The 27,055-nt window shown below is 54.0% G+C and overlaps 3 protein-coding genes across 4 annotated transcripts in view; 1 reads left to right on the top strand and 2 right to left on the bottom strand.

Moving 5' to 3' along the window:
- Positions 1-27,055, bottom strand: part of LOC119210430 (peroxisomal succinyl-coenzyme A thioesterase-like) — a 65,943-nt gene that overhangs the window by 25,610 nt on the left and 13,278 nt on the right. The window lies entirely within an intron of this gene.
- Positions 20,579-23,560, top strand: LOC134107696 (uncharacterized). Of its 2 annotated transcripts, XM_062559389.1 has the most exons (6): positions 20,579-21,084; positions 21,201-21,334; positions 21,532-21,679; positions 21,773-22,021; positions 22,131-22,401; positions 22,719-23,560. In XM_062559389.1, the coding sequence occupies exons 1-6, from the start codon at positions 20,699-20,701 to the stop codon at positions 22,914-22,916; spliced, it is 1,386 nt and encodes a 461-aa protein (XP_062415373.1). In that variant the 5' UTR covers positions 20,579-20,698; the 3' UTR covers positions 22,917-23,560. The 2 variants fall into 2 exon arrangements, with proteins under 2 accessions (XP_062415373.1, XP_062415374.1); XM_062559390.1 differs by having other exon boundaries at positions 21,773-22,401.
- Positions 23,427-26,575, bottom strand: LOC134124416 (G2/M phase-specific E3 ubiquitin-protein ligase-like). Its single transcript, XM_062560823.1, has 9 exons — positions 26,399-26,575; positions 26,100-26,275; positions 25,569-25,763; positions 25,163-25,249; positions 24,589-24,842; positions 24,382-24,507; positions 24,017-24,157; positions 23,738-23,846; positions 23,427-23,638 (listed from the first exon to the last, which is right to left on the bottom strand). The coding sequence occupies exons 1-9, from the start codon at positions 26,425-26,427 to the stop codon at positions 23,427-23,429; spliced, it is 1,329 nt and encodes a 442-aa protein (XP_062416807.1). The 5' UTR covers positions 26,428-26,575.

The following is a 27,055-nucleotide window of genomic DNA, read 5'->3' as shown; positions in this document are numbered from 1 at the left end:
CCAGCGCCGGCGCAGACTGAATCTGTGCATGTACTGTGGGGGAGAGGGACACTTTGTCTCCAAGTGCCCGGTAAAAGCCAAGGCTCACCAGTGACTGGGGACGCACCGGTGAGCCCTCCCTCCAAACTGTCCCCCATCAAGAGACCAATCTGCCACTGCCGCCTGCTGGTGCCAGGGGGTTCCCACACCCTGGCGGTGTTCATTGACTCGGGGGCTGACGTATCCATTATCAACAGCGAGTTAGCCCGGCAGTTGGAGATTGAGAGAGTGCCTCTGCCTCAGCCCGTGCCCGCCAATGCCCTGGATGGTCACGCCCTCGGAATGGTGACCCACCAGACTGTCCCTGTCCAGATGCTGTTCTCCGGGAACCACCATGAGTCGATTTCTTTTCACATCTTGGACTCAACTCGGATCCCGCTCCTCCTGGGGTTCCCCTGGCTTCGCCGTCATAACCCGCACATCGACTGGGCGACAGGGTCCATCCTGGGGTGGAGCACAGCCTGTCATCAAGTCTGCCTGAAAGAAGCCCTCGTCCCCCAGCCCCCATCCTGCCCCACTTCAGCCCCGGACCTGGCGGGCGTCCCGGCTGAGTACCACGATTTCAAGGAGGTCTTCAGCAAGTCAAAGGCTACCTCCCTGCCTCCGCACCGGCCGTATGACTGTGCCATTGACCTCCTCCCTGGCACTAGCCCTCCCCGGGGCCGCCTCTACTCCATCTCGGCCCCAGAGAGAAAGGCAATGGAGGATTACATCAACGACTCTCTGTCCGCTGGCATCATCCGTCCCTCCTCGTCCCCGGCTGGGGCTGGGTTCTTTTTTGTCCAAAAGAAGGACAAAACGTTGAGACCCTGCATAGACTATCGGGGCCTCAATGACATCACGGTAAAGAACCGATACCCGCTCCCCCTCATCTCCTCAGCGTTTGAACTCCTGGAGGGGGCCACCGTTTTCACCAAACTGGACCTTCGAAACGCTTATCACCTGGTCCGCATCCGAGAAGGGGACGAGTGGAAAACGGCTTTCAATACGCCCACCGGCCACTACGAGTATCTGGTCATGCCCTTTGGCCTCACCAACGCCCCTGCCGTCTTCCAGTCCATGGTCAACGACGTCCTACGGGACATGCTTGACAAGTTTGTCTTTGTATACCTGGACGACATCCTAGTGTTTTCCAGATCCATGGAGGACCACATCCACCACGTCCAGGCGGTCCTCCAAAGACTCTTGCAAAACTCGCTCTTCGTCAAGGCCGAGAAGTGCGAGTTCCATGCCCCCTCTGTGTCCTTCCTTGGGTACATTATCGGTCAGGGGGACATCCGCATGGATCCGGCGAAAGTATCCTCTGTCACCGCCTGGCCGGTGCCAGAGTCCCGAAAACAGCTACAACGGTTCCTGGGGTTCGCAAACTTCTATCGCCGCTTCATCCGAGGGTACAGCACGGTGGCAGCCCCTCTCACGGCTCTCACCTCCCCCAAGGTCCCTTTCCGATGGTCACCTGTGGCCGACTCCGCCTTCCAGACCCTGAAGAGCCGCTTCACCTCCGCCCCCATCCTGCGCATGCCCGATCCAGAAAGGCAATTTGTAGTGGAGGTGGATGCCTCGGATGTTGGCGTAGGGGCCGTCCTGTCGCAGCGGGCCGCCGACGACCAGAAACTCCACCCCTGCGCCTTCTTCTCTCGGCGTCTGAACCCCGCAGAGAGAAACTACGACATCGGCAACCGGGAGCTCCTGGCAGTAAAGGCGGCTCTGGAGGAGTGGCGGCACTGGCTGGAGGGGGCCAAACAGCCGTTCCTGGTGTGGACCGACCACAAGAACCTGGAGTACATCAGGATGGCTAGAAGACTAAATTCCAGGCAGGCCCGCTGGTCACTCTTCCTCACCCGTTTCAATTTCACCCTCTCCTATCGACCAGGTAGCCGCAACATCAAGCCCGACGCCCTGTCTCGCCTATTTCTGAAGGGGGAGGAGGAGGGTACTACAGAGGCTAACACCATCCTTCCTCCGGCTCGCCTGGCGGCTGCCATCACCTGGGGAGTCGAGGAGAGGGTCCAGGCAGCTCTGGAAGAGCAGCCAGGTCCCAGCGCCTGCCCACCCAACCGACTCTTTGTCCCGAGGCAACTCCGGTCTGAGGTGCTCCAGTGGGGCCACAGTACCCATCTCACCTGCCACCCAGGGATCCAGCGAACCAGGGAATTTCTCCAGCACCGGTTCTGGTGGGAGTCCCTGAACAAAGACGTCCAGGAGTTTGTAAAAGCCTGTCCCGTCTGTAACCGGAACAAGTCCTCCAACCAGGCTCCGGCTGGACTCCTGCACCCACTTCCCGTCCCTCATCGCCCCTGGTCCCACGTATCCCTGGACTTTGTAACCGGCCTACCACCATCCCAAGGGCACACCGCCATCCTCACGGTGGTGGACCGGTTCAGCAAGATGGCGCATTTTGTGTCCTTGCCTAAGTTGCCGTCGGCCAAAGAGACTGCGGAGGTGGTCCTTCGCGACGTGTTTAGACTCCATGGTCTCCCTGTGGACGTGGTCTCGGACCGGGGACCACAGTTCACCTCTGTCTTTTGGAAGGAGTTCTGCACCCTCATCGGGGCCACGGCCAGCCTGTCCTCGGGGTTCCACCCCCAGTCCAATGGCCAGACGGAGCGGAAGAACCAGGAGTTGGAGGCGTCTCTCCGGTGTATGGTCTCCAGCCACCCGTCGACCTGGTCCAAACAACTAATGTGGGTGGAGTACGCCCACAATACACTGGTCAGCTCGTCCACCGGCCTCTCCCCATTTCAGTGCGCCCATGGGTACCAACCACCCCTGTTCCCAGCCCTGGAGAGGGAGGTCTCCTGCCCAGCCGTACAGACCTTCATCCGCCAATGTCGGCGCACCTGGGCCCAGGCCAGGGCCAACCTCCAGCGTTCGGTGACTAGATACTCCGCCTCTGCTAACCGCCGACGCTCCACTGCGCCCACTTACCGGGTGGGCCAGAAGGTCTTGTTATCGACCCAGGACCTTCCCCTTCGGGACGACTCCAAGAAACTGGCCCAGAAGTTCATTGGCCCATTTGAGATTCTCAAGATCATCAACCCTGCTGCAGTCCGCCTGAAGCTTCCGCGGACCATGCGTGTCCACCCTACATTCCACGTCTCTAAGATTAAGCCTGTGGTGGAGAGCCCTCTCGTCCCCGCCACCCCGGCCCCCCCACCTCCCCGCATGGTAGATGGAGGCCCTGTCTATTCTGTCCGACGCCTCATCCGCTCCCGCCGCCGGGGGAGGGGCATCCAGTACCTGGTCGACTGGGAGGGCTATGGTCCGGAGACAAGATCCTGGGTCCCCGCCGGTTTTATCGTCGACCCACGACTTATCACCAGCTTCCACCAGCAACACCCAGACCAGCCCTCCAGGACCCGCCCAGCAGCCAAGAGGCTCCGTCCCAAGACCCGCACGGCTACATCCACAGCCGGCCTTGACGAGACAGAGGACTCCTCATCATCGGAGGAGTCCGCAGAGGAGAACGACGCGCCCCCCCCCCCAGATCCCCTCCCACCCGGCTCACAATTCAGACCGGGCTGAGTCTGAGGAGTATTGAGGAGACTCCCCCAAAACCCTCCCCTCCCTCCCTCGGCGACATCGTTTTGGGACGTCAGGAGACGCCCCTTGAGGGAGGGGTTCTGTCACACTCACCTGCCAGCTCGATCTTCCACACCTGCCCCGCATCCACAATCAGTCACTCTCCTGCCTTCCACACCTGCTTCCCATTCACAATCAGCCCCGCTACATAAGCACTGCACACCCAGCCTGTCTTTGCCAGATTGTTCTTCGCAGTATGCAAGTCTCTCCAGCACTCTACCTTGGACTGATCTCCCGGTTTCGACCCTGCCTGTTCCCGACCCGTTCGTCTGTCTCCGCCCCGGTGAGCACGTCAGCCTTCTGTCCCCGACCACGAGTCCTGCCTGAGCGCCTCGGGTTTCTGTTGCCTGTCCCTTGGACTGCCCGGCGCTTCTGCTCCGGTGCCCCGGATCCCCGACCGGCCCAACGTTCGCACCAGCTGTCTCCCGGCATCTCCTCCCCGATCCTGAGGACCGAACTCTGCCCTGCCTCTCATTGTGCCCGAACGCCTGCTGTGAGGCCGTGTGTAATAAAAGCGCTAACCAAACACTCTGTGCCATTGTGCTGTACCGTGTCAGTACAATCTGGCCACAAAATGGAGCCAGCGCACACCGGTTCACCACAGCAGCGCTTGGAGAGAGTCGAGGGAGCCCTCGTGCAGCACGAGGCGCTCCTCACATCCACCCTGGCTGAGGTGCGCCAGGCGACAGCCGCCAGCCAACAGGCCAGCGCCGCTCAGGAGCAGACGTTAACCGCCCTGGTCGCCCAGATCCAGCAGCTCGCCCTAAGGATCTCCCAGACGGAATCACAGAGCCCTCCAGCTGCACCTCCCGCAGCTGTATCTCCGCCGACTCCCCCCGGCCCCGCCTTCGAACCCCGGATAGGAGCTCCAGAGCGCTACGGCGGAGACCCAGAGAGCTGCTCTCCCTTCCTGACTAACTGCTCCATCCTCTTCGCCCTGCAGCCCCACACCTTCGCCTCCGAGCGAATCCCTTCGATCTGGACCCCTGGTGGAGGACCCGGAACCCATGCAACTCAGCCGGACCACCCTGTCAACCGTGGAGCGCCAGCGCCGGCGCAGACTGAATCTGTGCATGTACTGTGGGGGAGAGGGACACTTTGTCTCCAAGTGCCCGGTAAAAGCCAAGGCTCACCAGTGACTGGGGACGCACCGGTGAGCCCTCCCTCCAAACTGTCCCCCATCAAGAGACCAATCTGCCACTGCCGCCTGCTGGTGCCAGGGGGTTCCCACACCCTGGCGGTGTTCATTGACTCGGGGGCTGACGTATCCATTATCAACAGCGAGTTAGCCCGGCAGTTGGAGATTGAGAGAGTGCCTCTGCCTCAGCCCGTGCCCGCCAATGCCCTGGATGGTCACGCCCTCGGAATGGTGACCCACCAGACTGTCCCTGTCCAGATGCTGTTCTCCGGGAACCACCATGAGTCGATTTCTTTTCACATCTTGGACTCAACTCGGATCCCGCTCCTCCTGGGGTTCCCCTGGCTTCGCCGTCATAACCCGCACATCGACTGGGCGACAGGGTCCATCCTGGGGTGGAGCACAGCCTGTCATCAAGTCTGCCTGAAAGAAGCCCTCGTCCCCCAGCCCCCATCCTGCCCCACTTCAGCCCCGGACCTGGCGGGCGTCCCGGCTGAGTACCACGATTTCAAGGAGGTCTTCAGCAAGTCAAAGGCTACCTCCCTGCCTCCGCACCGGCCGTATGACTGTGCCATTGACCTCCTCCCTGGCACTAGCCCTCCCCGGGGCCGCCTCTACTCCATCTCGGCCCCAGAGAGAAAGGCAATGGAGGATTACATCAACGACTCTCTGTCCGCTGGCATCATCCGTCCCTCCTCGTCCCCGGCTGGGGCTGGGTTCTTTTTTGTCCAAAAGAAGGACAAAACGTTGAGACCCTGCATAGACTATCGGGGCCTCAATGACATCACGGTAAAGAACCGATACCCGCTCCCCCTCATCTCCTCAGCGTTTGAACTCCTGGAGGGGGCCACCGTTTTCACCAAACTGGACCTTCGAAACGCTTATCACCTGGTCCGCATCCGAGAAGGGGACGAGTGGAAAACGGCTTTCAATACGCCCACCGGCCACTACGAGTATCTGGTCATGCCCTTTGGCCTCACCAACGCCCCTGCCGTCTTCCAGTCCATGGTCAACGACGTCCTACGGGACATGCTTGACAAGTTTGTCTTTGTATACCTGGACGACATCCTAGTGTTTTCCAGATCCATGGAGGACCACATCCACCACGTCCAGGCGGTCCTCCAAAGACTCTTGCAAAACTCGCTCTTCGTCAAGGCCGAGAAGTGCGAGTTCCATGCCCCCTCTGTGTCCTTCCTTGGGTACATTATCGGTCAGGGGGACATCCGCATGGATCCGGCGAAAGTATCCTCTGTCACCGCCTGGCCGGTGCCAGAGTCCCGAAAACAGCTACAACGGTTCCTGGGGTTCGCAAACTTCTATCGCCGCTTCATCCGAGGGTACAGCACGGTGGCAGCCCCTCTCACGGCTCTCACCTCCCCCAAGGTCCCTTTCCGATGGTCACCTGTGGCCGACTCCGCCTTCCAGACCCTGAAGAGCCGCTTCACCTCCGCCCCCATCCTGCGCATGCCCGATCCAGAAAGGCAATTTGTAGTGGAGGTGGATGCCTCGGATGTTGGCGTAGGGGCCGTCCTGTCGCAGCGGGCCGCCGACGACCAGAAACTCCACCCCTGCGCCTTCTTCTCTCGGCGTCTGAACCCCGCAGAGAGAAACTACGACATCGGCAACCGGGAGCTCCTGGCAGTAAAGGCGGCTCTGGAGGAGTGGCGGCACTGGCTGGAGGGGGCCAAACAGCCGTTCCTGGTGTGGACCGACCACAAGAACCTGGAGTACATCAGGATGGCTAGAAGACTAAATTCCAGGCAGGCCCGCTGGTCACTCTTCCTCACCCGTTTCAATTTCACCCTCTCCTATCGACCAGGTAGCCGCAACATCAAGCCCGACGCCCTGTCTCGCCTATTTCTGAAGGGGGAGGAGGAGGGTACTACAGAGGCTAACACCATCCTTCCTCCGGCTCGCCTGGCGGCTGCCATCACCTGGGGAGTCGAGGAGAGGGTCCAGGCAGCTCTGGAAGAGCAGCCAGGTCCCAGCGCCTGCCCACCCAACCGACTCTTTGTCCCGAGGCAACTCCGGTCTGAGGTGCTCCAGTGGGGCCACAGTACCCATCTCACCTGCCACCCAGGGATCCAGCGAACCAGGGAATTTCTCCAGCACCGGTTCTGGTGGGAGTCCCTGAACAAAGACGTCCAGGAGTTTGTAAAAGCCTGTCCCGTCTGTAACCGGAACAAGTCCTCCAACCAGGCTCCGGCTGGACTCCTGCACCCACTTCCCGTCCCTCATCGCCCCTGGTCCCACGTATCCCTGGACTTTGTAACCGGCCTACCACCATCCCAAGGGCACACCGCCATCCTCACGGTGGTGGACCGGTTCAGCAAGATGGCGCATTTTGTGTCCTTGCCTAAGTTGCCGTCGGCCAAAGAGACTGCGGAGGTGGTCCTTCGCGACGTGTTTAGACTCCATGGTCTCCCTGTGGACGTGGTCTCGGACCGGGGACCACAGTTCACCTCTGTCTTTTGGAAGGAGTTCTGCACCCTCATCGGGGCCACGGCCAGCCTGTCCTCGGGGTTCCACCCCCAGTCCAATGGCCAGACGGAGCGGAAGAACCAGGAGTTGGAGGCGTCTCTCCGGTGTATGGTCTCCAGCCACCCGTCGACCTGGTCCAAACAACTAATGTGGGTGGAGTACGCCCACAATACACTGGTCAGCTCGTCCACCGGCCTCTCCCCATTTCAGTGCGCCCATGGGTACCAACCACCCCTGTTCCCAGCCCTGGAGAGGGAGGTCTCCTGCCCAGCCGTACAGACCTTCATCCGCCAATGTCGGCGCACCTGGGCCCAGGCCAGGGCCAACCTCCAGCGTTCGGTGACTAGATACTCCGCCTCTGCTAACCGCCGACGCTCCACTGCGCCCACTTACCGGGTGGGCCAGAAGGTCTTGTTATCGACCCAGGACCTTCCCCTTCGGGACGACTCCAAGAAACTGGCCCAGAAGTTCATTGGCCCATTTGAGATTCTCAAGATCATCAACCCTGCTGCAGTCCGCCTGAAGCTTCCGCGGACCATGCGTGTCCACCCTACATTCCACGTCTCTAAGATTAAGCCTGTGGTGGAGAGCCCTCTCGTCCCCGCCACCCCGGCCCCCCCACCTCCCCGCATGGTAGATGGAGGCCCTGTCTATTCTGTCCGACGCCTCATCCGCTCCCGCCGCCGGGGGAGGGGCATCCAGTACCTGGTCGACTGGGAGGGCTATGGTCCGGAGACAAGATCCTGGGTCCCCGCCGGTTTTATCGTCGACCCACGACTTATCACCAGCTTCCACCAGCAACACCCAGACCAGCCCTCCAGGACCCGCCCAGCAGCCAAGAGGCTCCGTCCCAAGACCCGCACGGCTACATCCACAGCCGGCCTTGACGAGACAGAGGACTCCTCATCATCGGAGGAGTCCGCAGAGGAGAACGACGCGCCCCCCCCCCCAGATCCCCTCCCACCCGGCTCACAATTCAGACCGGGCTGAGTCTGAGGAGTATTGAGGAGACTCCCCCAAAACCCTCCCCTCCCTCCCTCGGCGACATCGTTTTGGGACGTCAGGAGACGCCCCTTGAGGGAGGGGTTCTGTCACACTCACCTGCCAGCTCGATCTTCCACACCTGCCCCGCATCCACAATCAGTCACTCTCCTGCCTTCCACACCTGCTTCCCATTCACAATCAGCCCCGCTACATAAGCACTGCACACCCAGCCTGTCTTTGCCAGATTGTTCTTCGCAGTATGCAAGTCTCTCCAGCACTCTACCTTGGACTGATCTCCCGGTTTCGACCCTGCCTGTTCCCGACCCGTTCGTCTGTCTCCGCCCCGGTGAGCACGTCAGCCTTCTGTCCCCGACCACGAGTCCTGCCTGAGCGCCTCGGGTTTCTGTTGCCTGTCCCTTGGACTGCCCGGCGCTTCTGCTCCGGTGCCCCGGATCCCCGACCGGCCCAACGTTCGCACCAGCTGTCTCCCGGCATCTCCTCCCCGATCCTGAGGACCGAACTCTGCCCTGCCTCTCATTGTGCCCGAACGCCTGCTGTGAGGCCGTGTGTAATAAAAGCGCTAACCAAACACTCTGTGCCGTTGTGCTGTACCGTGTCAGTACAATCTGGCCACAAAATGGAGCCAGCGCACACCGGTTCACCACAGCAGCGCTTGGAGAGAGTCGAGGGAGCCCTCGTGCAGCACGAGGCGCTCCTCACATCCACCCTGGCTGAGGTGCGCCAGGCGACAGCCGCCAGCCAACAGGCCAGCGCCGCTCAGGAGCAGACGTTAACCGCCCTGGTCGCCCAGATCCAGCAGCTCGCCCTAAGGATCTCCCAGACGGAATCACAGAGCCCTCCAGCTGCACCTCCCGCAGCTGTATCTCCGCCGACTCCCCCCGGCCCCGCCTTCGAACCCCGGATAGGAGCTCCAGAGCGCTACGGCGGAGACCCAGAGAGCTGCTCTCCCTTCCTGACTAACTGCTCCATCCTCTTCGCCCTGCAGCCCCACACCTTCGCCTCCGAGGAGGCCCGGGTGGCCTTCGCCATTAATCACCTCACTGGGAGGGCCCGTCTTTGGGGAACGGCGGAATGGGAACGCCAGACCCCCGCCTGCAGGTCATTCCAGTCCTTCGCCGCCGAGGTCCGAAAGGTTTTCGGTCCGCCAGCTCTAGGCCCAGATGCCGCCGGCGGTCTCCTGAACCTCCACCAGGGAGACCGTGCGGTGGCAGATTACGCCATAGATTTTCGCACCCGAGCCCGCCTGAGCAGGTGGAACACTGAGGCTCAGTGCGACGCCTACCTGCGGGGCCTGGAGGACTATGTAAAGGATGAGCTGGTGTCCTTCGACCTACCCACCTCCCTGGATGAGCTCATAGAGCTAACACGGCGAGTTGACCGACGCATCCTTGCCCGGCAGGAGGAGAGGCGACAGGGAGGGGCTGGACGCCTCCAACCCCGCCGCAGCAGTCCGCCACACCAGGCTTCATCCCTTCGATCTGGACCCCTGGTGGAGGACCCGGAACCCATGCAACTCAGCCGGACCACCCTGTCAACCGTGGAGCGCCAGCGCCGGCGCAGACTGAATCTGTGCATGTACTGTGGGGGAGAGGGACACTTTGTCTCCAAGTGCCCGGTAAAAGCCAAGGCTCACCAGTGACTGGGGACGCACCGGTGAGCCCTCCCTCCAAACTGTCCCCCATCAAGAGACCAATCTGCCACTGCCGCCTGCTGGTGCCAGGGGGTTCCCACACCCTGGCGGTGTTCATTGACTCGGGGGCTGACGTATCCATTATCAACAGCGAGTTAGCCCGGCAGTTGGAGATTGAGAGAGTGCCTCTGCCTCAGCCCGTGCCCGCCAATGCCCTGGATGGTCACGCCCTCGGAATGGTGACCCACCAGACTGTCCCTGTCCAGATGCTGTTCTCCGGGAACCACCATGAGTCGATTTCTTTTCACATCTTGGACTCAACTCGGATCCCGCTCCTCCTGGGGTTCCCCTGGCTTCGCCGTCATAACCCGCACATCGACTGGGCGACAGGGTCCATCCTGGGGTGGAGCACAGCCTGTCATCAAGTCTGCCTGAAAGAAGCCCTCGTCCCCCAGCCCCCATCCTGCCCCACTTCAGCCCCGGACCTGGCGGGCGTCCCGGCTGAGTACCACGATTTCAAGGAGGTCTTCAGCAAGTCAAAGGCTACCTCCCTGCCTCCGCACCGGCCGTATGACTGTGCCATTGACCTCCTCCCTGGCACTAGCCCTCCCCGGGGCCGCCTCTACTCCATCTCGGCCCCAGAGAGAAAGGCAATGGAGGATTACATCAACGACTCTCTGTCCGCTGGCATCATCCGTCCCTCCTCGTCCCCGGCTGGGGCTGGGTTCTTTTTTGTCCAAAAGAAGGACAAAACGTTGAGACCCTGCATAGACTATCGGGGCCTCAATGACATCACGGTAAAGAACCGATACCCGCTCCCCCTCATCTCCTCAGCGTTTGAACTCCTGGAGGGGGCCACCGTTTTCACCAAACTGGACCTTCGAAACGCTTATCACCTGGTCCGCATCCGAGAAGGGGACGAGTGGAAAACGGCTTTCAATACGCCCACCGGCCACTACGAGTATCTGGTCATGCCCTTTGGCCTCACCAACGCCCCTGCCGTCTTCCAGTCCATGGTCAACGACGTCCTACGGGACATGCTTGACAAGTTTGTCTTTGTATACCTGGACGACATCCTAGTGTTTTCCAGATCCATGGAGGACCACATCCACCACGTCCAGGCGGTCCTCCAAAGACTCTTGCAAAACTCGCTCTTCGTCAAGGCCGAGAAGTGCGAGTTCCATGCCCCCTCTGTGTCCTTCCTTGGGTACATTATCGGTCAGGGGGACATCCGCATGGATCCGGCGAAAGTATCCTCTGTCACCGCCTGGCCGGTGCCAGAGTCCCGAAAACAGCTACAACGGTTCCTGGGGTTCGCAAACTTCTATCGCCGCTTCATCCGAGGGTACAGCACGGTGGCAGCCCCTCTCACGGCTCTCACCTCCCCCAAGGTCCCTTTCCGATGGTCACCTGTGGCCGACTCCGCCTTCCAGACCCTGAAGAGCCGCTTCACCTCCGCCCCCATCCTGCGCATGCCCGATCCAGAAAGGCAATTTGTAGTGGAGGTGGATGCCTCGGATGTTGGCGTAGGGGCCGTCCTGTCGCAGCGGGCCGCCGACGACCAGAAACTCCACCCCTGCGCCTTCTTCTCTCGGCGTCTGAACCCCGCAGAGAGAAACTACGACATCGGCAACCGGGAGCTCCTGGCAGTAAAGGCGGCTCTGGAGGAGTGGCGGCACTGGCTGGAGGGGGCCAAACAGCCGTTCCTGGTGTGGACCGACCACAAGAACCTGGAGTACATCAGGATGGCTAGAAGACTAAATTCCAGGCAGGCCCGCTGGTCACTCTTCCTCACCCGTTTCAATTTCACCCTCTCCTATCGACCAGGTAGCCGCAACATCAAGCCCGACGCCCTGTCTCGCCTATTTCTGAAGGGGGAGGAGGAGGGTACTACAGAGGCTAACACCATCCTTCCTCCGGCTCGCCTGGCGGCTGCCATCACCTGGGGAGTCGAGGAGAGGGTCCAGGCAGCTCTGGAAGAGCAGCCAGGTCCCAGCGCCTGCCCACCCAACCGACTCTTTGTCCCGAGGCAACTCCGGTCTGAGGTGCTCCAGTGGGGCCACAGTACCCATCTCACCTGCCACCCAGGGATCCAGCGAACCAGGGAATTTCTCCAGCACCGGTTCTGGTGGGAGTCCCTGAACAAAGACGTCCAGGAGTTTGTAAAAGCCTGTCCCGTCTGTAACCGGAACAAGTCCTCCAACCAGGCTCCGGCTGGACTCCTGCACCCACTTCCCGTCCCTCATCGCCCCTGGTCCCACGTATCCCTGGACTTTGTAACCGGCCTACCACCATCCCAAGGGCACACCGCCATCCTCACGGTGGTGGACCGGTTCAGCAAGATGGCGCATTTTGTGTCCTTGCCTAAGTTGCCGTCGGCCAAAGAGACTGCGGAGGTGGTCCTTCGCGACGTGTTTAGACTCCATGGTCTCCCTGTGGACGTGGTCTCGGACCGGGGACCACAGTTCACCTCTGTCTTTTGGAAGGAGTTCTGCACCCTCATCGGGGCCACGGCCAGCCTGTCCTCGGGGTTCCACCCCCAGTCCAATGGCCAGACGGAGCGGAAGAACCAGGAGTTGGAGGCGTCTCTCCGGTGTATGGTCTCCAGCCACCCGTCGACCTGGTCCAAACAACTAATGTGGGTGGAGTACGCCCACAATACACTGGTCAGCTCGTCCACCGGCCTCTCCCCATTTCAGTGCGCCCATGGGTACCAACCACCCCTGTTCCCAGCCCTGGAGAGGGAGGTCTCCTGCCCAGCCGTACAGACCTTCATCCGCCAATGTCGGCGCACCTGGGCCCAGGCCAGGGCCAACCTCCAGCGTTCGGTGACTAGATACTCCGCCTCTGCTAACCGCCGACGCTCCACTGCGCCCACTTACCGGGTGGGCCAGAAGGTCTTGTTATCGACCCAGGACCTTCCCCTTCGGGACGACTCCAAGAAACTGGCCCAGAAGTTCATTGGCCCATTTGAGATTCTCAAGATCATCAACCCTGCTGCAGTCCGCCTGAAGCTTCCGCGGACCATGCGTGTCCACCCTACATTCCACGTCTCTAAGATTAAGCCTGTGGTGGAGAGCCCTCTCGTCCCCGCCACCCCGGCCCCCCCACCTCCCCGCATGGTAGATGGAGGCCCTGTCTATTCTGTCCGACGCCTCATCCGCTCCCGCCGCCGGGGGAGGGGCATCCAGTACCTGGTCGACTGGGAGGGCTATGGTCCGGAGACAAGATCCTGGGTCCCCGCCGGTTTTATCGTCGACCCACGACTTATCACCAGCTTCCACCAGCAACACCCAGACCAGCCCTCCAGGACCCGCCCAGCAGCCAAGAGGCTCCGTCCCAAGACCCGCACGGCTACATCCACAGCCGGCCTTGACGAGACAGAGGACTCCTCATCATCGGAGGAGTCCGCAGAGGAGAACGACGCGCCCCCCCCCCCAGATCCCCTCCCACCCGGCTCACAATTCAGACCGGGCTGAGTCTGAGGAGTATTGAGGAGACTCCCCCAAAACCCTCCCCTCCCTCCCTCGGCGACATCGTTTTGGGACGTCAGGAGACGCCCCTTGAGGGAGGGGTTCTGTCACACTCACCTGCCAGCTCGATCTTCCACACCTGCCCCGCATCCACAATCAGTCACTCTCCTGCCTTCCACACCTGCTTCCCATTCACAATCAGCCCCGCTACATAAGCACTGCACACCCAGCCTGTCTTTGCCAGATTGTTCTTCGCAGTATGCAAGTCTCTCCAGCACTCTACCTTGGACTGATCTCCCGGTTTCGACCCTGCCTGTTCCCGACCCGTTCGTCTGTCTCCGCCCCGGTGAGCACGTCAGCCTTCTGTCCCCGACCACGAGTCCTGCCTGAGCGCCTCGGGTTTCTGTTGCCTGTCCCTTGGACTGCCCGGCGCTTCTGCTCCGGTGCCCCGGATCCCCGACCGGCCCAACGTTCGCACCAGCTGTCTCCCGGCATCTCCTCCCCGATCCTGAGGACCGAACTCTGCCCTGCCTCTCATTGTGCCCGAACGCCTGCTGTGAGGCCGTGTGTAATAAAAGCGCTAACCAAACACTCTGTGCCGTTGTGCTGCATTTGGCTCCGCCACACGCCCGTGTCAACATCCCAACTCGCACACTTCGATCTGCATCTGCAAAGCGGCTGGTTCCTCCCTCACTGAGAGAAAAGCACACGACGAGATCGCGACTCTTTGCTGTCCTGGCTCCGAGATGGTGGAATGAGCTCTCCGATGACATCAGGACTGCAGAGAGCCTCTACATCTTCCGTCGAAAACTCAAGACACACCTCTTTAGACTCTACCTTGACTAAAACACTAGCAAACCGTAGCACTAACAAATGATAGCACTTAAATTGTACTTATAACGGCACTTTTCTATAACATGTTTTGTAACTGCTTATTTGATGAAAAATGTACTTTCTTGATACTTGTTTTCTGAGTTTGTATCTATGTGGAAATGCACTTATTGTACGTCGCTTTGGATAAAAGCGTCAGCTAAATGACATGTAATGTAAAAGAATAGGAGGTCAATCACTGGCACTTTTTGTATTTTATTTTAAATGGTACACGTTATGTTGAACTAGGTATTATGTTGTTGGTGCAACTGGCACTTTATGTTGAACTATGTATTATGTTGTTGGTGCAACTGGCACTTTATGTTGAACTATGTATTATAAATTGCACTGGTCTGTTGGACTTGGTTGAAAAAAAAAAAAATCCATGTGAAAAAAATTACTTCTCACTGTCAAATATTTATGCAATTAAAATGCGATTAAATTCGATTAATTAATTACAAAGCCTCTAATTAATTAGATTAATATTTTTAATAGAGTCCCGGCCCTAATAAAAATATAAAAGCTGTTATTAATTATTAAATCATAGCATCATTTTCTGATGCTAATAAGCACATTGAAACAAATAAAGAAACATTGGTATCAAATAGAAATAAAAATAAATAAACATTGGTATCAAACATATAGAATATTTGTGATCATTTATAAAACTCAAAAAAATACTTTGTTTCCGTTTCAATCAATTCATTGGATTTTGATAGTATTTCTGGTTGTTATGTATAAATGTTTTGTAATGTATGTCTGCTGTGATTATCAAACACCTGAGAATCATGAAAAATGACAAGGGGTACCATCTGCTCATTTTAAAAAATGTTCCTCAAAAATGTTTTCATATTCAAGATTTAAAAAGTTTATACGAGGCATTTACTCCATCTTAATATAAAATGTTGTTTTTAGTATTCCAGGGATAAAACTATCAGAGAAGAGCACAATTACCAAAATGTTGAATTATAATGAATATTATTAATAATAAATAAAGTAGATCAAAAAGCTCCAGCAAGGGACCCCAAACTTCCCTTTCCCGGGCCACATCTACCAGCTCTGACTGGAGGCTCCCAAGGCGTTCCCAGGCCAGTGCAGAGATATAATCTCTCCACCTGGTCCTGGGTCTTCCCGGGCCCTCTTCCCAGCTGGACGTGCCTGGAACACCTCCCAAGGGAGGCGTCCAGGGGGCATCCTTACCAGATGCCTAAACCACCTTAACTGGCTTCTTTCAACGCAAAGGAGCAGCGGGTCTACTCTTCCCTAGCGAATGGCTGAGCTTCTCACCCTATCTATAAGGGAAACGCCAGCCACTCTCATGAGGAAACCCATTTCGGGCAGTTTGTACCCGTGACTTAGTTCTTTCGGTCATGACCCATCCTATATGACCATAGGTGAGGGTAGGAATGAGGATTAACCGGTAGATCGAGAGATTGCCTTTTGGCTCAGCTCTCTTTTCGTCCCAACGGTAGGGTAAAGCGGGTTTAATACCGCCCCCGCTGCTCTGATTCCCCGGCCAAGCTCACACTCCATCTTTCCCTCACTCGTGAACAAGACCCCGAGGTACTTGAATTCCTTCACTTGGGGTAAGGACACATTCCCTAGCCGGAGTAGGCAATCCATCGGTTTCCTGCTAACAACCATGGCTTCAGATTTGGAGGTGCTAATCCTCATCCCAAACTGTTCCCACTCGGCTGCAAAACGCTCCAGTGAGAGTTGGAGGCCGCAGACTGAGGATGCCATCAGGACCATATCGTCTGCAAAAAGCAGCGATGAAATCCACAGTCCACCGAACTGTAAACCCTCCTCCCCCCGACTATGCCTCAATATCCTGTCCATGAAAACCACGAACAACATTGGTGATAAGGCGCAGCCCTTTGCGATGGCCAACCCTCACCGGAAACGCCTCCGACTTACTGCCGAGCACCCGAACACAGCTCTTGCTTTGGGCGTACATTGATTGGATGGCCCCAAGAAAGGGCCCCCTCACCCCGTACTCCTGCAGCACCTCCCACATTTTCTCTCGGGGGACCCGGTCATACGCCTCCTCCAGGTCCACAAAACACATGTAGACTGGATGAGCATAATCCCAGGCTGTCAAGGGGGGACGCGGTCGAGGGCAAGGAGGGAGGACTCAAACGCAGAGTTGATGAAAAATAAAAGGGCTTTAATAGTCAAAACTCAAAATCAAAATCGCTCCCACCAAAAAGGGGAGGAAGGAGGAGAAAACAAAACCAACAAACAAAACAGGGACCTGGACTTGAAAACACAAACCTGACTTACGTGACACATGAACGCTGACATGTAATGACGCCACACCAGACAAGAGACTCACAGGGCTTAAATACACAAGGGAGGTGCAGGTGATTGAACACAGGTGGAAACGATCAGGCACGGCAGACAATCACAAGGGAAGACAGGACAAGGCAGGAAGTGAAGTTACCCAGGAACACCAGAGACATGAAAACTACAAAATAAGACAGAGCAGACCCAAACCGTGACAGAACCCCCCCCTCAAGGACTGAATTCCAGACGGTCCTAAAGGGGGGCAGAACCATGAAAATCAGACAAGGGGCGGGAGGGTGGGGACCCGACAGCTATGGTCCGGCGGCCTGCCGGGGCGGCGGCCGGGCGTGGGGTGCTCTGGGGGTCTTCCGGGTCGGCGGCCGGGCCTCAGGGTCTCGGGGGGTCTGCCGGGTCGGCGACCGGGCCTCAGGGTCTCTGGGGGTCTGCCGGGTCGGCGGCCGGGCCTCAGGGTCTCGGGGGGTCTGCCGGGTCGGCGACCGGGCCTCAGGGTCTCGGGGGGTCTGCCGGGTCGGCGGCCGGGCCTCAGGGTCTCGGGGGGCGCCGAGCTGTGCGGCTCCGGCGTCGTCGAGGCGTGGGGCGCCGAGCTGTGCGGCTCCGGCGTCGTCGTGGCGTGGGGCGCCGAGCTGTGCGGCTCCGGCGTCGTCGTGGCGTGGGGCGCCGAGCTGTGCGGCTCCGGCGTCGTCGTGGCGTGGGGCGCCGAGCTGTGCGGCTCCGGCGTCGTCGTGGCGTGGGGCGCCGAGCTGTGCGGCTCCGGCGTCGTCGTGGCGTGGGGCGCAGAGCTGTGCGGCTCCGGCATCATCGTGGCGTGGGGCGCCGAGCTGTGCGGCTCCGGCGTCGTCGTGGCGTGGGGCGCCGAGCTGTGCGGCTCCGGCATCGTCGTGGCCGGGGGCGCCGACCCAACCCCTGACCCCACCCCCCCTTCAAGGACCGACTTCCAGGCGGTCCCAAGAGGGTGGGAGGGAGGGGTCATGGTCGGGGGCCGTGGGGACGGGGCTGGAGGGGTCATGGTCGGGGGCCGTGGGGACGGGCCTGGAGGGGTCATGGTCGGGGGCCGTGGGGACGGGCCTGGAGGGGTCATGGTCGGGGGCCGTGGGGACGGGGCTGGAGACTGGAGTCTTGGGGCCGGAACGGGCGGAGACTGGAGTCTTGGGGCCGGAACGGGCGGAGACTGCAGTCTTGGGGCCGGAACGGGTGGAGACTGCAGTCTTGGGGCCGGAACGGGCGGAGACTGGAGTCTTGGGGCCGGAACGGGCGGAGACTGGAGTCTTGGGGCCGGAACGGGCGGAGACTGGAGTCTGGGGGCCGGAACGGGCGGAGACTGGAGTCTGGGGGCCGGAACGGGCGGAGACTGGAGTCTGGGGGCCGGAACGGGCGGAGACTGGAGTCTGGGGGCCGGAACGGGCGGAGGCGAGACTCTGGGGGCCGGAACGGGCGGAGGCGAGACTCCGGGGGCCGGAACGGGCGGAGGCGAGACTCTGGGGGCCGGAACGGGCGGAGGCGAGACTCTGGGGGCCGGACCGGGCGGAGGCGAGACTCTGGGGGCCGGAACGGGCGGAGGCGAGACTCTGGGGGCCGGAACGGGCGGAGGCGAGACTCTGGGGGCCGGAACGGGCGGAGGCGAGACTCTGGGGGCCGGAACGGGCGGGGGTCTTGGAGCTGGGGGCGTGGGTCTTGGAGCTGGGGGCGTGGGTCTTGGAGCTGGGGGCGTGGGTCTTGGGGCCGGTTCGGGCGGAGATGGGCGTCGTTGGCGCCGTCGCTCCCGCCGAATGCGGAGGTCCAGGGCGTGGGGGTCGTACCTGGCCTGGAGGCGGGCGGCCAGCTCCAGCACCTGTTTCCAGCGTGCGCTGAGGACTGGGGGCTGGACGCTGGCCTCCATCGGCGAGGCCCAACTTGGGTCTGGAGAGCGGCGAGGGCGGTGACCGGGGCACTGCCTGGAGCCTGCTTTCGAGCCGGGGTTGGCGTTGCGCCGGGCAGCCAGCTGCGTGCCGTGTGGGTCCCCAAACGCCAGGCGAGTTCCCAAAAACGGGTTTCTTGGGTCAAACCCTGCTGAGTCCTTAGGTGGTGGCGTCATTCTGTCAAGGGGGGACGCGGTCGAGGGCAAGGAGGGAGGACTCAAACGCAGAGTTGATGAAAAATAAAAGGGCTTTAATAGTCAAAACTCAAAATCAAAATCGCTCCCACCCAAAAGGGGAGGAAGGAGGAGAAAACAAAACCAACAAACAAAACAGGGACCTGGACTTGAAAACACAAACCTGACTTACGTGACACATGAACGCTGACATGTAATGACGCCACACCAGACAAGAGACTCACAGGGCTTAAATACACAAGGGAGGTGCAGGTGATTGAACACAGGTGGAAACGATCAGGCACGGCAGACAATCACAAGGGAAGACAGGACAAGGCAGGAAGTGAAGTTACCCAGGAACACCAGAGACATGAAAACTACAAAATAAGACAGAGCAGACCCAAACCGTGACACAGGCCCCCTCCAAGATTCTTGAAACAGTAAAGAGCTGGTCCGTCTTTCCACGACCAGGACGAAAACCGCATTGTTCCTATTCAATCCCTCCTTTCAAGCACCTTGCAGTAGACTTTACCAGTGAGGCTGAGTATGATGCCCCTGTAATTGGCACAAACTCTGGTCCCCCTTTTTGAAGGGAGGTACACCACTCTGGTCTGCCACTGTTTTGACACTGTCCCAGGCTTCTACGGAATGTTGTAGAGGTGTGTCATCCAAGACGACCCCCAACACCGATTGCTTTTAGCATCTCTGGACGAATCTAATCAATCCTCTGGGTTTTGCCACTGCAGAGTTGTTTGACTACCTCAGTGACCTCCACCAGGCAAATTGACAAAAATCCCAGAGGCTGCTGCCCTTTCAGAATGTCAGTACACTGCAACTGCCTCCGGAATCCAACAGGATATCGTAACCCGGAAGGCCTCCTTCTTTCGTCGGACGGCTTCCCTGACCACCGGTGTCCACCACGGGGTTCGAGGGTTACTTGAACCTTGAGGCCACAACTCACTGCCGCAGCTTCAGCAATGGAGGTTTTGAACATCCACCACTCTGGTTCAATGTCCCCTACCTCCACAGGAATGTGAGCGAAGTTTCGCTGGAGGTGTAAGTTGAAAATCTTTAGGACCTCCTCCAGACGTTCCCAGTTAACCTGCACTATACGCTTGGGTTTATCAGGTCTGATATAAGTGATCAATGAAGAATATGATTTTATTCCATTAAATATATAAACTTAAATGTATCAAGAATGTTAGAATGATACATTATAGAATATAGTGCTGCATATTATTTTTATGATCCAAGATCCTAGATCTTATTTGGATTGAGGTAAATGAGCCGAGCGGTTGCTTCCCTGCAGGTACTCTGTGAATGCTGTCGTGCGCCGAGGAGAAGCTTCCGCCTCACTACCCGATCAGCCGACCAACCCTTTCACCTGGTGGAGCAGATCCTGGCTCTCCACCGGCACCGATGATCACAGACCGACGCAGACCGGGCCCTCGGCGGGTTTGGGCTCTGTTCCGCCGATGAACCGAGCTGGACGCCCGCTCGCTGCTACAAGCGAAGCGAAGGAACTTGGCAGAATTCTAATAGCACTTCTTTCTACCACTGTTTATTTGTTCTGTTACCAAATACTTCTTTAATGCCATAAAGCAGAAATCTTAGCATGCTAACCGTAGCGCAGCATATTAGCCTGCGCGCCACTGCTAGTTGGCACTGAACAGAAACATAATAATTGTAGGAGCCGCATTTAGGTTTTTTGTATCTTGAATGATTTATATATATTTCTTTCCTCTTTTGTGGATTCGCAAGTGCGCGCCCTCTGTAGGTATGGAGGACTAAAAGTGCCACAATTAAATAAATAAATACACAATCAAATAATTACATAAATGTGTCATTTATTAATTAAAATTGGAATTAAATACATAAATGTGTACTTGAATGTGTCATTAATTAATTAAAATACAGATTCATTTAATGTAAAATACATATATAACTATTTCACTATTTACATTTACATTTCCTGATCCTGCGTTGCAGCGCTTCATGAATTACTTAAAACTGTCAAACTGACCCATCAAAGTCAGTGGGCGGGGCTAACGCGAATCTAGTCTGATCCATTGCTTTGGTCTGAAGTAGAGTACCTGGATTGAAACATGGAGGATCTCCGTGAACTTTCCAGGGAGTTGGTGAGAGACATTTTAAACTTAGCAGAGGATGTAGAAGCAGGACCTGCTGAATCAGAGCATGTAGCTAGTAAAGCAGAGGAACTTATTGAAGTTGTTGGAGTCATTTCCGCACTTTCCGACGAAGATATCGACCACAGAGTGATTGCAAATCTAGAAGAAGTTGTCCACCGCTTCTCTGGTACCAGGGCGCATCAGGCCCAACACACACAGGGACCGGGGCGTTTGCCGTTTGACATACCGAGTGCAGTTCTGGAGCACCAAGTTCTTTGTGGAGTTCCCGCAGTTCAAATTGCAGCGATGTTCGGAGTGTCAAAAAGGACTATCAAGAGGCGCATGCAACAATACAGTTTAAGGTATTTACACTAAATTCATAAGGTTTCTGTTTATGAATTGCTGCTCTCATACACTCTGAAAGAATATGGCGTTTAAGGTAACATTACTTGATGTTGTGTTTTTTTTGTTTCTACAGAAAAACCGATCTCTATTCAGCTGTGAATGATGAGGAGTTGGACCATATTGTAAGTGAAATTCACAGAAGTCATCCAAACACCGGCTACAAGCTAATGCGTGGTCACCTGAATGCAAGAGGTGTGCGTGTTCCAAGTGAGTATAATAATATGGGCATTATTTAAATGTATTTTTAATTTGGAGCTCTGCCCTTTTGAAAGGTGAAGGAAGCCTGCTTAAAGACATCGCCTCTGAGATGTAGAATGTGTATAATAGGAGAGAAACGCATTTCACACAAGAAACACAATATCTGACAGTAATATTCTGAGCTGTCCGGATGTTCCTCTCCTCAGTCTCAAGACTGCAAGAGTCTTTACGCAGAGTAGATGCAGAGGGAGTCCACATGAGACGTCTGAGGCTGCGTGTATTAAGGCGACGGCAGTATTTTGTTCCTGGCCCAAACTCTTTGTGGCATATAGATGGCCACCATAAGCTCATCAGGTAAGTGATATTAGCAGATAAACAATGCATCGTTCTAGATGTTTCATTACAATTTTATTTACAATAAAGTATCTTTTCATGTGTTTGCAACAGGTGGAGATTTGTTGTCCACGGTGGGGTGGATGGATTCAGTCGTTTAGTGGTCTACCTGACTGTGGCTGGCAATAACAGAGCTCATACGGTCTTACAGAGCTTTATCGCCGCTGTTGAGCAGTATGGGCTGCCATCAAGGGTACGGTCTGATAAAGGGGGGGAGAATGCAGATGTAGCAGAATTCATGATCAGAAGCAGAGGTACCGACAGGAATTCACACATCACAGGCAGAAGTGTCCACAATCAGCGGTAAAGAAATGTGTTTGGCAACTAGGCTCACACAACTAACATACCAGTTGAACGTACTTTAGCATATGTCACATAAATTAACAATTTGTCAATTTTATCCTAAACACAGAATAGAGAGGATGTGGAGAGATGTTTATGAACATGCCCTGGACCTCTTCTATCAGATCTTTACTTCATTGGAAGATCAGGGAACACTGAATCCAGACAATGAAGTCCATCTTTTCGCTCTGCACCGGATTTTCCTTCCACTGGTCCAGCAAAGCCTAGACTCTTTTCGCGACGCTTGGAACTTTCACGGTCTGAGAACTGAAAGGAATCAGTCACCACAGCAACTCTGGAGAAGATACAGAGAGCAAGGCCCTGAGGAGGATCCTACTGAGGTTAACAATCGACTTTAAACACGTTTTAAAAGTGTTTCCCCAAAGGAATTATGGGAGGAATTTTTTTTTTGATAAATGTGGTACTTTAAAATGGAGCATTTACTATAGAGTATTGTCTTTAGAATCTCCCAAGCTTTTAAAGATCAACCTGTGAGCTGTAGTTTCTACAGTGCATACTACAGCTGTATTATTTTACAAAGCTGATTTTAATAACTAACAATTTCTCACTGACTTGGTGACCAAAAATAACAATCTTGCATAAGGACATGTCAAACTATTTTTAAGCACAAGTTTGATTATGCTTGTCATCTATTCAGATTTCTGAAGAGTATGGGATCGACTGGAACGGACCTCACGGCCTTCATGGAGGCACTGTATCAGTCCCTGAGGTTCAGCTGGCCCGTGAGCTCTCAGATGAAGAGGTTGCAATTTTGCCAGCTCCAGGAGTTTCTGTTACTGATGCGCTTAGATTATATGTAGAGACTGTGGAAGTGTTATCAAGAATCTTAGACTGATGTCCAAGCCATGTTTTTATTTGTTGTGTTAGAACCAGCAGTCAAAAACTGAAAGTTTGCTTTCCTTTTAAAAGAAATATATATGCAGAATAAAAAAATGAATAACAAAAGGTCAACTACTGCACAGTGTGTTAATCTAAGTTTTCAAAGACTCTGAACAGTGTAGGCATTGACATTAGGGCTGGGCAATATGGAGAAAATCAAATATCACAATATTTTTGACCAAACACCTCAATGACGATATTGTATGGTTGACAATTGATTCAGTCACAAAATATCTTCCACCTTTAAATTTCTGATAAATAACCATCATAATGTGGATATAATGACTAAGTGGTTAAAGGCAAATACTAGAACAGTCTGGTAAATTCAGAAAATTACACTTTACTGTAATGCAGCCTTTGAAACCAGGAAAAGACTGAACTTACCATGTAACATTACATGTCAAAATTACGATAGATATAATATTGAAATATTACCCAGCCCTAATTGACATCTGTCTGAACAAACTTAAACCAGCCCAAATCCAGTACTTTTTATAGCAGCGACAAGTGCTTTCTCAAAGTCCATGTAGATTTTGAAATGAGCTGGCAGCTTTAGGGTTTCAAAGCATGTGGAGGACGTAGGAAGGGTTCCCCCAGAAATCTCCACTATCAATTCAAGAGGAAGCATCTCCCAGCCAACCCAGAATGTCAGCAGCTGGGCCAGGGTACCTGATGAAGCTAAAAGTCATACAATGGATTGAACACATTTAGTTCAACTTAATTTCATATTTATCCATGAGACAGAAGCATTTGTAAAAAGAGAAATAAGGTTTATACCTGTTTCAATGAACATCCTTAAAAAGCCAGTGATGCGGCAGGTGGTGTCCAAGTCAAAGTCTTCATCATCACTGTCCTCAACTGGCCATGTGATTTTTTCTAGGAGCATCTTAAAGAAAAGAAAAATTGTAATTTAAAAAAAGGGAGAACTTATTTATTTTGGTGAAGGACTATGCAGATCACATTTTTGGAAAATGGAAAAATAGCCAGCTCAGTCATTGAAAATAGACGTAAAATTCATCAAGTTAAGTCACAAATATAACTAAATTACTGACTTACCTGGGGTGTGAACTGCATTTCAGCCATTTTGGGGAAAAGAAGTGGGACAACATCTGGCCTAGATGTCAGCAGGGGCCATACCATCACATCTTTCAGTCCCTTTCTCAACTGTTTAATTTGGCGCATGGTCCTCCCAACGACCTAAGAGACAGACCGACCCATATTACAGCCCAAATCCTTAACCCAAATTTGTTGACAAAGTAGAAAAAATGTTAATAAAAGCACAATAAAGTGCCTTAAAAAATCCATTTAAACTCTAGTACTTAAACTCTTGTGTTAACATTAACAAGTCAGGGTTCAGAATACATTCCATAATTTCAACAAGTACAGCAATGGATTCTGTCACTTAACCAGCAGGAACTCACTGCATGGAGTAGAAGTTTATTATGTAGCCATCTCCGATTTGTTTTGGTGACTGCCGGAAGATCCCAAGACATGGAAAGATCTGAAACTGTGTCTTTCTGTTCCGGTGTAAGTTCTTCATGTTCAAGCTAGAATAAGGACCATACCATTTATTATATCAGCCCAAGCAATATTTTTTTTACATGGCAAAGTTTTTTTAGGTTACATACCAGTTCTATGATGCTCCTGATGTGCAGATCAGGACAGTCTTTAACAACAACAGTAGCCATTTCAGGGTCCCCATTGAAGAGTACATGAATTACAGCAGGACTTAATCCTGTGACATGGGGACCGTCATGCAGAAAGGTGTGGGCCAACATCCTTCCTGCAACCCGGAAGAGGTTGCTTTCAATAAGTGCCTCTGATGCTGCTGGAACAAGATGGTCAGGTTCACCCTCAAATAGCAGTGTTCGGCCCATTCCTCCTGTAAAGTACCAAGAGAGCAAGGAATAAAGTCACCACAATTAACCTCTTAAATACATAAAATTACATCATACTAGTGCAGTGCCCGTTGAAAATGTGCCTGTTTGGAACGGGCGATTACTTGGCCTGTGTTATTGCTGCTTGTAGAATTCACTTAAACCAAATTGTAGCCTACTCCAAAATGACCCCAAACTACTACAAATGCAACCCCCCTGTATACCCCACTACCGATTTACCTGACACAAAACATTGCCCACCGACCCTCCACTAAACAACACATATCTGCGTTCATCAACCACCAGAACGTGTGCGTGTACTTACCAAGATCTAGACTGAATCCAAACTGGAGTTTGGATATGATTGTTGTCATAAAGTACCGCATCACTCCCTCTCCGATAGCAACATCACCTGAAATTAAATACTGATAATAACACAGTGGAAAAAAGTGGCCGACAAATACAGGTAACTGAATTAGCTAACATTTAACAAACAAGGGAGAAAAATAGTCAAAATTCTATTGGCTGTAATTCTAGAACAGCATCCTTAATATTGATTATTCCAGATAAGAGTATATTGTGCACAATATTCACATACATAACATTTTTTATCAATTATATAATTTTGTGCATTTCATTGTCCCATTTTCCAATGGGACAATTCCATATATGCTACTTGAGTGGTATAAACTGTACTGATGTATTTATATTATAAACTTTATATTACTTACCAACCAGAGTACAATGAAGTGGACATGCCCATTCTTGCTGCTGTTTATAGAATAAGAGAAGCTCCCGTTCCCGGTCCTCTTCAGACTCCCTTACATCCATCTTCATTCTAAGTGGTTTCCCAGTTGCATGTTCCCTTAGCAGATTCTCTTTGAAAACTTTGGCAGCTTGAGTGGGTTCTTTAATAAGCTTCCATTCTAAACAAAAGACAACAAAGTTATCTATTCCAGAGACATACGAGTTGGCATGTTACCTGCATATACAGATACCCTCTCACTCTACAGAACAGGAGATCAGTTTTATCACTGATAAAACGCGAGACCCAACAGCTTACAAATCTGTCACAACGCTGAGTTGACATAAAAAGGCATTCAACAAAAACTAAATATTAGAAAAATAGAAAAACCCAGGTGCATGTTATTAATTGCCTGTAACTGTATTATCTTATCCAATTATATCTTACAAGTGTTATCTTTCTATTGACTTTTCAGTTACACACAATCTTATAGCAACACTATTGTGATGACACATACCACTGTCTGTTTCTTTGTGATCCAACTCCTCGTTAACAATCACTGCTGGTACTACTGCACTCTCAGCTGATGTTTCAGACCTCTCTGGAACACTGTCACTGACTAGGGCGGTCTCACTATCATTTTCTTCCCTTTGGCCTCCCTCTTGTTCTCTTTCTGATTCCTGCATGGGTGTCCTTGTAGTGAATACAATTGAAATGATGGTCATACTCACTTATTTGTGTGCACAACACTACAAGAGGACATATTCCCTAAGAAAATGAATATGCTACCCTTGCATTGCTTTAGGAAGTACATACCCATTGCAGCTCAATCTGTGCAGCTTCATCTCTGAAAAGGGAACTTCCTTCTGACAAGTGATGCAGGGGATGACTGGACCAGAGGCAGGACGTGAGCTCTCCTAACAACAACAAATGGCTTTTAATTAATGATTAAAAGTCACCAGTAATCTTTGTTTTGATTATGTATTAAACTAGGTCTCTGTAAATTTATGTACACAATCTAAGGATAGATCCTGTTGAAGTGGACGTATGTAGATTGTAGCCTGTCCAATCATCGTCGATGGATCTTTCAGATAGGCAAGGGTGTATCCAGTGCTGGGACACTGAAGCAATGGAAGATTTCGACTGCGAGTCGATCCTACAAGTTTTAGAAATTCAAAGCCTCCACCTTGTTGGAGCTTCGGAAACACTTCCATCAGTTTATTTGTTATAACCATGGGATCGTGGTCATTCCCTGGAGAAAACAAAACAAAATCATAACTCACCTCACCTTAAATTAAGCAAATAAGCCTGTGATAACTATTATTCACACTATTAAAATCAATTACGTTTACATAAATGCAAATAATTTCAACGAACAGTACACACATTTTTTAGTTTTGGTAAATCCATAGTTCGCACTGACCTGAAAATGTTACTTTTTGCTCTCCAAGTCCTGAAGTAAGAAGTTCAGCT

The sequence above is a fragment of the Pungitius pungitius genome, chromosome 2, assembly GCF_949316345.1.
Source record: "Pungitius pungitius chromosome 2, fPunPun2.1, whole genome shotgun sequence".
Taxonomy (NCBI): domain Eukaryota; kingdom Metazoa; phylum Chordata; class Actinopteri; order Perciformes; family Gasterosteidae; genus Pungitius; species Pungitius pungitius.
The sequence above is the reverse complement of the archived record's forward strand: the minus strand, read 5'-3'. Positions and strand labels throughout refer to the sequence as shown.

Excerpts from the sequence above, each read along its gene's own strand:
- LOC134107696 (XM_062559389.1), top strand. The coding sequence starts at position 20,699 with ATGGAGGATCTCCGTGAACTTTCCAGGGAGTTGGTGAGAGACATTTTA. Across the intron at positions 21,335-21,531 it reads AAGAGGTGTGCGTGTTCCAA|TCTCAAGACTGCAAGAGTCT; the intron begins GTGAGTATAATA and ends TCCTCTCCTCAG. Across the intron at positions 22,022-22,130 it reads AGAAGTGTCCACAATCAGCG|AATAGAGAGGATGTGGAGAG; the intron begins GTAAAGAAATGT and ends TCCTAAACACAG.
- LOC134124416 (XM_062560823.1), bottom strand. The coding sequence starts at position 26,427 with ATGAAGCTGCACAGATTGAGCTGCAATGG. Across the intron at positions 25,250-25,568 it reads ACTTCATTGTACTCTGGTTG|GTGATGTTGCTATCGGAGAG; the intron begins GTAAGTAATATA and ends ATTTAATTTCAG. Across the intron at positions 23,847-24,016 it reads AAATGCAGTTCACACCCCAG|ATGCTCCTAGAAAAAATCAC; the intron begins GTAAGTCAGTAA and ends CTTTTCTTTAAG.